General features: G+C 41.4%; 1 protein-coding gene across 6 annotated transcripts in view; it reads right to left on the reverse strand.

Moving 5' to 3' along the window:
* Window positions 1–9,149: 9,149 nt before the first annotated feature.
* The window catches only part of GNB1L (G protein subunit beta 1 like), a 41,691-nt gene continuing 38,448 nt past the window's right edge, over window positions 9,150–12,392 (reverse strand). For all 6 annotated transcript variants that reach the window (XM_071762683.1, XM_071762685.1, XM_071762682.1 and 3 more), the window contains one exon: window positions 9,150–9,874. In XM_071762683.1, coding sequence (XP_071618784.1) covers window positions 9,608–9,874 — 267 coding nt within the window. In that variant the 3' untranslated portion in view covers window positions 9,150–9,607. The remainder of the gene's footprint in view (window positions 9,875–12,392) is intronic.

Below are 12,392 nucleotides of genomic sequence, written 5' to 3' on the forward strand. Positions count from 1 at the left end.
ATCTTGATCTGGTTTGAAAGGAATAAGACAAGCAGGTTCACTCATGCTGTGCAATGATCTGCCCATGTAAAGGGCTGGAAAGAGGTTAGGTACCCACAGGTCAGGTTAGGGGGACAGAGGCTGCCTGCAGGAGTGCTGGAAGAGCTACTGCAGCTCCACTCACAAGTTTTAGCACCTTTGCCCAAGGAGTTGGAAAAGTTGCTGTGAGCCGGTTGAATATAGCTGGGGTAGAATACAGCTGCTGCTTGTTCTTTTGGTCAGTTGCATGATGGGTTGAAAACAAACGCGGTTTTGCCGGCGGGACTGTGGGTGCAATGGCCTGACCCGCCGTTCTGTTAAGCAGCCTGTGTGTCCGGGAAGGGCTGTGTCGCCCCAAAGGGGGTGCGCGCTTGGGGAGCGGTGGTGTTGCATGGTGCATGGGTGGGTATCGCTGCACCGCGGCTGCCGTGGACGAGGGTGTTGCAGAGGCGCAGCCCTGCTCGGCCGTGCCTGAAGAGCAGGCTCCCTCCAGAGGGAGGAACTGGGCATCGCGTGAATTGGAGCACGATCACACAAAAAAATGAACCCGGAGAGAACTTTAGCCCAAACTTGCAAATACGCGATCTGAGAGAAAAATGGATTTGTTTCATAAAGCAAAGATTTGATATTTGAAGCACACAGACATAAATAAGGAAGGGCAGTAGTCTTTGAATCAGAATTTGAGGATAATGAGCCAGCAATAATTCAGCCATACCTATAAGCTATGTCTCTGGGTGTAGAGGCTTGTCTGTATGTAGCTTTTTTCCTAAAGGTATGCAGATTTTTTTTTCTTCATTTAATTACTCTAATTAAGTTGCTCTGTAAGATATTTAATTTACATACATGTTTGACAGAACTGTACCCAAAGGTTTCTATTACTGGTCATTATCATGAGCACAGCCTGTGTGCATAAAATGTGCTCAGTTAAAGCAAGATGCCCATTGGCTCTGAAAATCTAGTTAGTGTATGAGAGGTATGCTAATCTCCAATAATACTATTTCATACTTATTTTTTTCTCTCCAGTATGTTGTACAGGAGACCAGTGCAAAAAGCAAGAGCTAGTTTTGAAGATATACATTAATTTTGAAAAATATGGCCTTTCCTCATATACACTATATATGTACAAGTCTGCTTTTCAAAGGTCCACCTCCCTCAGTCTCTGTAAAGAAGTGTATGTGTTGCATGTTGCAGAAAAATGCACTCATTCCTCCCTCCATTAACAGAAATGACCTATTATAAATTTACCAGAGATACCACAGTTTTATAAATTGTCCACATATGTCTGTATAATATATTTATTATATCACATTTCATAGCATTTCTGTTTTATGAAATTCAGCCTTTAATATGTCACATATGTTTTGCATATATGTGCAATAGTTGGCCAAGTATATCTGAGTAAAGTATGATAAATGTGTTCTTTCCATATGGGAAATTAAATGTTTTCCCAGTTTTTTTTTTAAAGTTTATGAAGAGCAGCCTATACAAAATAATTACAATAAATCACTCCTATTTATGTTAGAATTATAAATTTGAGCTAGTAACAAAGATTAAGAACAAAAGCCAGAAAAATCACATTTAAGACCTAATTCTGTAAGGAGATAGAGCAGCACAGAGGGAAAGAGCATATGCATTTCAAGGCTAGCTGCTACATGGTGTAAACTCATGCAAACTTGTGTAGCAACTTCCATCTTATGATCCCAGAGGCTGATAAAGGCCTCTGATCACCTTTGTGGGAGGATGAACATTTCATACAATGTGCCTCACTGAAATCCCAAGTGCCTTTTTATATCAGTTCTAGCCCGAGTTCCAGTTGCAGAATTTTGTAGTTCCTGTATGAGCAGCTCTTGGTGGTCATTGGTACCCGGGGAAGGAAAGGGTGTTCAGTGGTTGTCTCAGTGGGCAGGGCAGGACACTTCTGTACCTGCCTGTGATAGGGGTAATTGCACAAGTGCCCAGGTATTCAGCGTGAAGTCCTTGGGCTCTATTTGTAAACTGGAAAAGAAGTAAAAAACCTGAATAAACAACATGTAAAACTTAGTGAAGCACCTTCATGTGCGGTGTTTGCACTTAGTTTTTCAGTGGGCTAAGCTTGGCTGATGGACAAGGGCTCTGCATTTGTGTTTGCTTTTTCAGTCTGCTTACTCAGTGCTACCATTGTCTCTCATTCCAGGGGGCTGAGGGTTCCCCTTCTCCCCCCCTTCTCCAGCCTACCTGCATCAGCTGCCTCTTGGCTGGGGCCTGAGCTCCAATAGTGGGCAGTCAGAGCTGAGTGAGAAGGGCTTGCAGGCCAAACCTTTCTGTTCCAATCATCTTAAAAGGGAGGACTAGTAAGAGAGGAGCAGTGCCCTCCTCCCAGGGTGATTTTTGTTTGAGCACTGCCTTACACATTTCTTTTATTTCAGCAAATATGAAGTGAGTCTTTCATTCTATTCCCTTTCCTGCTTGTTGTCAACTACTTCAAACCAGATGGGCTCAACAGATAAAACTATAGAGACTCAATGTCTCTATTTAGCTTGATGCCAAGTCTGCATGCTATCAAAATATCTGAGGCAAAAAAAAAAATCTGAAAAGACAATACTTACCATAAGTATTACATTGAAACCTGCCTAGATGCTTTTCTGTGAACACAGACAATGTCTCCTTGAATAACTGAGATTTCATATCAGCAATTTTTTTTTATTACCATGAGGACAAATGCCATGTCCACATTGTCTGCCATGTTCAAAGTTAATGCAAGATGCAATGCACCAACCTTCATCTTACCAATGTCAGAACGTATTTATAGCAGGCAGTGCCATGGGCACCTGGAAAAAGAAGCTTTGCATGCATGAGATGCCAGAGCTATGGAGCAGAATAAAGGTTCAGCATTTTCATGTCCTCCCTAAATTCCCTGAGCTAGACATAATCAGGATCTATCAGCCCTGCAGCTGATCATTGCTGTCAAGAAAGTGCCAAAGGATTTCTATAGTGGTTTTTTTTTTCTGCCCTAATAATGTCCACTGCACATTAAAAAATGGGGCTAAAAGCACCTGAAAATGGCATCCAGCTGTAGTCTCAAAGGAATGCAACAATTGTTTTGTTTTGGAGTTTTGTTATTGTTGGGGGTTTTTGTTTGTTTGTTTTTAATTACAACATCAAGTTGTAATAGTCATGTCACTCTCCTGTAAGGAGACAGTCAATGCTGCTCCAGGATCGTTCTTCTGCAGTGCGTGTGGCTGCTTCAAAACCTCAGCCCCTCCCACTGCTGTCTCCAGTGGCACTGGAACATTCAGCATCATGACCATTCATAGTAGAGAGATAAATACACGCTCCTCTGGGTGAGCAAAGGCTTATTTGGAGGTGTAGGCTGTGGTTTACAGGATTTTTCTAGTGTTCTAAAACTTTTAGAAAAGGATGGTGAGGGTGTAAAAGCAAATACTTCTCAAACTGAAATGAGCTGGTGCACAAGCACTGTATGGCCTGCTCTAGTTACTCTTCCTCCCTGCCACCCTTCTCCTTTCCCTGTAAGGAATGTAGCACCTTGCCAGAGGTGGTTTGCTTCACAACCCTTTGTGATTTCCGGAATCCTTACATCACCAAACCTACAGGGGCAAGTTGTTCCTGTGTCTCGATTTGCCCCATCACTGCTCTGCCCCCACCTCTCTTTCCCCTGTTCTTAGAATACCAAGCTGCAAATCAAATTCCTCTGAGATAAGTCAGAATAAAGCAGTACACAGTAATGCTGGTAGAACATAGATATATTTCATACTATTAATCAGATAAGAAAAATGTCCACAGCTGAGAGATTATGTTGTTATGGTCCCAGTTTTATGGTTTAATAATACACTATAGTGTCCAAGTTTTTGCAATGTATTGTATTGAATGGCAATAAACCACCAATAGCTACAATGAAACTTCTCAGACATCAGCATTAAACGTATTTGGGAGTGTGTCATTACTTAATGTATTGGGAGGTGGGATGTCACTTCTCTGGAACAAAATTCTTAAAAGGCTGAGTAAATGCAGCTGATAACTTTAAAAATGCATAGGGGACCAGGTGGTTCAACCCAAACAGATCTGTTATTTCTGGTGTTTGATAAGGGGTAAATAAAACCATACACAAGAACAGCTGTGTGACTAACTAGCCCAAACTCTGGCCAAAAGGCAAGACAGGATTTAGTAAGGTCAGGGAACAAATAATTTGGTGTTCAGAATATGGCTACTTGCTCCATGCTTACTTCGATGCTGTCAGCAAGTTTCACAACTGGAATGCTTCAATTTAACTCTATTTTGAAAATTTACATTTCTATCTGCTCTGATAGTGCAGACGTAGGGGTTTATTTAATACTGTGAGATCCTTTAATGAATTGCCAAAACTACCCAGCAGTATGATCTCAATAGTTTTCTTCCCATTACAAAAGAAACCTTCAGCGTTCCCCAGAAGAGTAGGGCAAGGATTAAACACAGTAGGGGAACCCAGGCTGGAATTTCAGAATACTCCAAACAACAAAAACCCCCATGCCTTCTCCCTTAGTCATTGCCATCACTTTCTTGGTAGCACATTGGTCATGCTTAAACATCAACATTTGTATCTCAGTGTTGCTGTAACATTGTCTAGCACTAATCCAGGCAGTCATGTGCCATGTTTTATGTAATGATCCATACTTTCACACCACAGACACACAGCCAGAAAAGGAAACACATTGATTTAGCGCTCGGTAATCCTTGTTTAATCCCCAGTCCTTTGGTTTACATCACTAACATGGCTCCTGCAGTAGTCAGTGTTCTATCTTTGTTCTTGGCAGACGGAATTAAAGGAAAGATTTATTAATTTGTAAGTCGGCTTTGTGGATGCAGCTTAAATGTGCTAAAACCCAAAGCAGTCTAGAAGCCAGTATTGACTTAACTATAAAAATCTGCTCTTTAAAACTCAAACCTTTGCAACAATCCAAGTCAAGCTGCAGAGAGTAATTTATTGGCTTACTAAGGCAATTGCATTGTATGGAGCTAAATTTAACAACTGTCTCATTGCAGATCCTCAGCTTGCTTCCTTTTTCAAGCATTGCTACAAATACAATTAATCTCTTTCCTTGCTCACCTACACCTAGGACTGCAATGCTTTATGGCTCATCTACTGATAAGAGGAAGGGTTTGGAACTAATGGATTCATTTGCAAAAAAATGTTAGAGGGTCAGAGATCACCACTCATTTCTGTGGTGATAAATATTCCATGTAATTGCTGCACAAACGATAGTGTTTGGGATTTATTTCTATTAGTTTATGGATGGTTGTTGCTTTCCTCCCTCTGATGGTGCCAAAGATGGTGATTCTTGGGAGGAAGCCTTTTGTAATAATTTAGCTGTCATCACCTTCACTCCTGAATCCTTCAGGCCAGGTACAGGCTAGCCCTGTTCCTCTCTGGCAGGTGAGATTCCAGAGCTAACTCCAGCAGCTTAAGGTGGCTCTTCACTCACAACCTTTCTGCTACCAAATCAGATGAAATTTTGAGTGATTATCATGATCATATTACAACAGAAAAGAGCTTTAAGATTTTTTTTTTTTTTTTTTGACAAAAAAATTGTTAACTTCCTAGATGCAATCAGAAAATAATTTTACAGGCTATAACAATATAGACTGGCATTCCTGTTGGAACTCATTCTACTTTGGGAAAGCCCAGGTGAGTTCCTTAAACAAATGAACTTTTACAAGACTGTAATTCCCTTTCTAAATATGACATTTAGGCTAAATCAAATTCATGTAGTCTGTTTGCTTATTTCAAGAAAACTACAGTGTGAAAAAAATTCCCTTTAATGAGGTTTAAATAAAATCAGTGATGTAAAGTGTTAATGAACCAATTGTTGTAAGGTGCAGAAGTATCTCATGGAGAGTGCTTTGGTAATGGGAGGTGAGTACAGGATGGGTCTGTTCTTGCAAGCAGATCTGCAACATGTGTCCTTTCTCTTGGAGCTGATGAAACTCTTTACCTCTGTGTCTGTCTGCTGGTAAGATTACAGATGTAGTTCATGCCCTCATTTTCAATTTATGCTTGCATGACTGAGTTTATTTTTAAATCTACCTAGTCAGACAAACGTAAATATTTAACCCCCAGAAAAGGGTGCTAAGTTAGATGTGAAGGCACATAGTAACCTTTGGAGTACCTTCTAAAAGACCTATTATTAAATCTAAACATCCCTTGTGAATCTTCATAATTACTGTAGACATCGATGTTGACAGTGAGTGGCATTTTTCAGATAAAAGATTATACTCAAAGGCTTCTAAATTTCAGGCTTTAATCGAATAGCACTCTTAAATAAGAGTTTAGCTATTAATCTGTTCTTCCCAGGGGGCTGCCACTGTGCCTATATAACAGCATTTGCATCAAATGTCACTTCCTGCAGTGGACATAAGCAGCACAGGCTTCATTAATGCTACATTTTGTATACTGGGGCCTGAGGTCTACAACACATCTGGGAAATACTGCAGCAGGGGGTGGGGTAACTTTGTCAATACCTTGGAGCCTCACCATGACCCTGGGGCATTAGGTGCTTATAACCAGGGTGTGCTGAACACAGAGGTGCCCAGAAATGCTGGAGAGGTACCTACTCCAGGCTTGAAACTTCCCTCCTCCTGCTTATACTGTGCTCTGGTGGCATCTCAAAAGTATGAGGGGAGAGAGTGTGCCCGATTGCTTCTTCTCTACTGGAACCAGGCTTGGCACTTCTCATTTCCTACAGCAACTATTTCCCCAAGATGGGTGCTCCTGGATTTCCTTTCCTTGTTGGCTGGATGAGCATTAAACGTACAGCACAATTCTGTAGACATTGCCCAACAGTCTAGGCTGCTGTTCGCTGCTTATGGAGAAGAGGAATGCTTGTACCCTTCAGACTGCTCCACCCCCAGGCAGACTGCAGAGCAGCTCTCAAGTCCATAGGAATGAAGGGGGGAAAAAAAAAGGAGTTTTCAGTAGCTGGGATGGAGTGGATAGAGGAGACCGAGTGTGGGGTCATAATGCAGGGACTGACTGTGTCTTGATGGTTGGGGTTTTGGCTTTGGAATTTTTTCTTTATGTCTTTATTTATTTTTTTTAGTTATAAGCTGTGGAAACTTAGCATAATTTTAAGTTTTTCAGATAGTCTAAAAGCATGTTGGACTGTTGTACTGAGCAGTCCCATGCCTGTTGTACCAGAAATCCCCAGGTCTTCCTGGCATTGATCCATGCGAAATGACAGTAACAGTTGTGTCTTGGGTTGAGGGGAGTGGGGAAGGGAGAAGGGGAATAAAGTGCTAACTTTTGACACAGAACATCTAGATCCATACTTAAGGAGATGCAGAGATGTGGGGTTTTTTTCACCTTCTAGGACAGTGTCCAACACCCAACATGACAGTGCCTTTTTTTTTTTTTTTTTTTTTTTTTTTTAGGGCATGTGCCTTCATCAGCTCACACTTCAGGTTTCTTGACAAGGCAGGGCTCTCTCCTGAGCAGATGGAAACTTAGTTAATATTAAACTTATTTAGTAAATAAATGGAAAAGAGACTAAAGCTCAAGCATTATCCACTGAGTTATGTCCATTTAAAAATTAAGTGCTTGTGAAATTGCCCTCATACAGCAGAATTTCAGTGCTGTTTGCAGAGCACCATTCAAATGGGAGACACCAAGCTGGGGGCTGCCTGGCAGGTTGCATGTGTGGTGTAGTCTGAGACAGGACAGCTGAAAGAAAATCTCTTTGCAAACTCCTTATGCTGGGTCCCTGGACTACGCATGACACTATTTTCTGTATTTAGTAGTTTATTTGTTTTTCTATGTAGATTCTGGCCTACTTTTAAGAAGGGGGAAAAGGAAAAAAAAGGCTTCTTTCAGCAATAGATTTGTGGAGAAGGACCCTGTCCCATTCCTTAGGGCTGCTGGCCCAGAGCCTCTTGTATGGTGTCTGTAGCTCCTCCTCTGTGTGGGAGGAGGGTGACGGGTGAAGATGGAACACTTACCAGCTACATATCCCTGTCTGGTAGATGTAATGAACACCAGCACCTCCCGTTGACTCAGGATCACTGAAAATTAGGCTGTAATTTTCAGCTGTAGTGTGATCCTACATGCAGCTACTGAATAGTAAGGAAATGCATTATTAATTGTCATCCCACTCCTGAATGTGTAATGCCAAGTTTTATTTCAAAAAAAGCCTGGCAGCAGTATTTCTGTGTTTTAATGGCAAGAGCACTGGGCTTGGTGCTTAAGACTTTTAGTCCAGCAATGTTCTCTGCCTTTAAAGCACAGCTGGATAGCAGATACAGACCTTAAGTTGCTTGTGTGTATTCCTTGAAATAATTTCTTAAGTCTTTTTTGATGTTGCTGGTTCATTCTAATTCTGTTGACTTTGATGTCCAACTCTTGTACAAAGGTAGAAACAAATATTGCCAATAAAGCATCAGTATTGCACAGCCTGGACACGAAACAGTTCAGTTTGTAACACTGAGTTCTAGTTCCCAGGCCACCTTCTCTTTAACAAGCGGGCCCTTGCTAATTGCTTCAATGAAACAGTTGTAACTGCAGCTTTGTGACTGAATCCAGCAGTAAGATGTCTATGAATAGACTGTTGAAGCTCTCCTGTGCTTTAACATAATGCAAATGCTGCTTCATAATTTAAACAAAAAAAACCCCAAAACACTTCATGACTGAATTTCAGCTTCCATGACTGTAGAGATGACAAGTTAATGGAGCCATTCACACTGTGCTGGTAAGGATTTATGCATGCAATTCCCCTAAAATGTTAATGGCAGTTGTGTAGCTGAATCCCAGACTCGCCATGCTGAAACTTACCCCTAACTCTCCAAGGAGAAGGGTGCTAATTGGATTGCTGAGTTTAAATCCTTCAGCTAGTCAGTCTATGGATGGGATTTAGCACTGGCTCTGTAAAAGGCTTTACAAAGCTTTACCGTGCAGTGCAGGGGAAGATTTTTTTTCCCCTTTCTTTCTTGTGATTAATTGTGAGACTTGAGGTGATGGGAGACATAATGAAATTCATAAATGCCAAAGGCCATCCCTAGTCACATTCCTGGGTGTTGGTTTAAGTTAGAAACTGACAGAAGTGTGAACAAATCAAGGTTGTTCCGATAGCCTTTCAGTTAGAAGGAAGAAAAAGTAACTGACAATGAGAAACCACTGGAGGTAGTTTAATGGGTATAAATTTTCAAAAGTGATATTTTACACTGATTGAGATTCTTGGATACATAAAGGACTTACAAACAGACGTATTCTGCCCCCACTGCAGTCTGAGGGATTCCAGTCCTTTTTTTACAAAAGAAGATATTGGCACAAGTTATTTAAGCAACCTGCCAAAGAAAAGCCGTTGCAAAACCTGTAGTAAAAAGTGACTTGTTCTGTGTCTTTGTTCATGACTGGCCTTGCTCTGCTTCTTATGCATTTTAAAAATCCACTTTCCTCTCTGGAAAACAAAAGTTGCAGCTTGAACAAGCAGCTAAAAAGTTAACACAGAACTCTGATTTCAGCCCACCACATACATTCTGCCACGTCCCCACATCCAGGTGTAAGTTACAGTGTGAAGAACTGCTACAGCAATCCTTTTTTTCTTGGGCCATGGCAGTGCAGTAGATGTCATGTCTGAGAATATATTGACCAGATACTGATGCGGTGATCTTTTGAGCCAGCTGCCAGCAGTCTCTTGCCGGGGTTTTTGTGATCTGAGAAGGACACACACTGGACTGTTGCTGTGTGATAGTCCAGCACTGCTAAGGGCTTCAGTTTTTTCCAGCCAAAGATCCTGATGCGGTGATCCCACCCTGCTGTTGCTAGAATCTTCTTGTCTGGACGGATGGCAATATCAGCTATGCCAGCGTTGACAAGTGTGTGTGTTTTGTAAACCTGTGTGAGAAAGTTACAGATGAGCTCTAATTGCTTAAAACAAAGGAACAGAAACCTTTTGGGATGTTGGAAGACAGGGTGCCCATCTATGTACACTGGAATCACAAGGTAGTATGGAGCTTTTCACCACATTGTGGATGATGCCACAGTGAGAACTTAACTTGAGCCTGTTTGTCTCCAGCAGCATTCCCTAAAACCAAAAGCATCCCTTGCACATGTTTAGTTTATATTGCATTCCAATCTATTTATATTGTGTCACAAGTGAAGCTCTAAGTCCTGGTTTTGAGAAACAGGCTACACAGCTTTGCTCCTTTCTTCCATGAGCTGCAATGTTCAGGGCTATGACCATGTATTTTCATGACCATGTATTTTCTCTGCTCCTGCACTACTCCCATGCTGAGATTCTGAGCTGATGTTTAAACTACCTGCTACTTATTTCTACTACTGTGGCCCCTCACAAAAACCCCAATAAGCTGTGGTAGCATTCTCAAGACCACAGTCTTGAGAAAGGAATGCTTCCAGGAATTAGGTTACACTGTCAGGAAATCTGTATTTCTAGTACTCCTTCCCAAGAGACTTTTATTTACACCAAATTCCAAGAAGGGGATTATGAACAAGTTATTGATTTCAATCTTGGAAGCCTTTTGTTACTGTTTAGAGACTACTGGGGTACGAGTTTCTGAGGGGCACAATTAAATTGGAAGCATATAGCTTCCTTCAGGAGGCACTGGGGCTGCACAGGACTTAGAGAAGTTTCCATTTCACTACCATGAGCTTGCTTTCCCTCAAGCAGAGAGAAAAAGCCAATATAACACTTTTGCTGTTCTCACCTCAGGTAACTCATGTTAACTGTCAGTCTGCCTGTGAAACACACACAGTATATGCAGCCTACTGTGTGTGTGTGTGTGCATGAGGGTTCAGATGCAGTTGCACACATCATGAAATCTTACACACATCCTGGGTAGCTCTAAGCAGCAGCTACCCAGCTACTTGCTGAAACAGCAAGAGATGTGCAATTTGATGAGAACATAGAGCTTAATGAACTTGACGTCCTTCTTGCCTGCTCCATACATTCCTGTCTTACACTGGACTGATGAAAGTGTCTACAACCAATACAGAGCAGAGAACAGCAAGTTTTGCTTAAGCCTGATGAACAGTCAGAGGTTCCTCCAAACTCCCCAGACACACTGAAGTAGCATGGCTTTGGTGGGATTGTTGTTGGCATATGCATACTGGCAAGGGAAGGATTTATTACTTACATCACCAGCCTGGCAGACGTAAGACAGGACTTAATCTGTACCTGAGATTATTAGCTAATGGCTATAACCAATCCTGGGCGTGGTCCTTCCCATCATTACTGTCAATTATGTGGGCAAGATCCATACAGCAAAATCTGGGAGACATTGCATGTCATCAGCAAGCTGCAACTTGAAAATGAAGCCTATAATGGTGATGCCTTTTGGCTATGGAACATGAGGGAACAGTGGGCATTTGTGCACGATCTGCAAATACAAGAGGTGAGAGAGGAAAACCAAGACAAAGTAGAACAACTTGCTCAAGGTATATGCTGCCAGATGAAATCCTGGTGCTCAGATTTGTGCCATGCAGTCATTTATGGGCAACTGCTGCAGTGAAATGCATACCAACATCATTTCCTAACCAGAAAACCAGCTTGTAATTATGAAAACAAAGGTAAAAACAGGTGAGCTGCTTTCAGCCAGTCATGACCAAGAACACTTGCATCTACTAGCAGATGCATTAAGAAATTTTGACATGCTGAGGCCAAGAGATATCTACCTGTCCTTCCCTCCCTAATACATATGATTTTTATTTTTTTTATCTCCCTCCCCTACACCTGAAACCTGTTTTAAAGCCCTATTCTTGTTAGAAGAATAGCCAAGCTAGCAGCAGCTAATTTCAGCATTTGAAGGAAACACCTCAAGCAACGCAACCAACAAAACTTAAGCACTTACTTACATTCAGCTTATTTTTTTTCCTTGTTCTATATAAAGGAACTTCTGTATTTATCAGATTCCTTAGTTCTGCTTTGTTTATTCACCTGCAGAAGCTGTTTATCTCCTCCATTCTACCACAAACATCATCACATAATTACACTATCTCATCCAAATCAGAAGGCTCATAACCAATCCAGTCATTTGCTGACAGTGGTGATTTCAGCAACTTGCTTGTAGAAGACAATACAGCAAACTTTCCCCATAGCAATAAACTCTGAAGTTACCTTCATCATCTATTCATTGACACACTGGAACACTGCCACTTAAAACAGAGCTGAAGTACCATCATTGCATCATTATTTCTCCAACGGCAGATAGCTATGCACCACGTTTACTTATTAAAAACTTTTAGAATAAAAATAATGTGCCACTGAGTGGCTTTCCAACGTCTACCATTACCTCAAGTACCTGGAATGTCAGGAAAAAACAATCCCATCTGGTTTGTATTATTAATGCAATAGTGGGAAAAAACCCTTAATCTATGTCCTAGACAATCTCTAGTG

Source organism: Heliangelus exortis, chromosome 19 (genome assembly GCF_036169615.1).
Source record: "Heliangelus exortis chromosome 19, bHelExo1.hap1, whole genome shotgun sequence".
NCBI classification, from domain to species: domain Eukaryota; kingdom Metazoa; phylum Chordata; class Aves; order Apodiformes; family Trochilidae; genus Heliangelus; species Heliangelus exortis.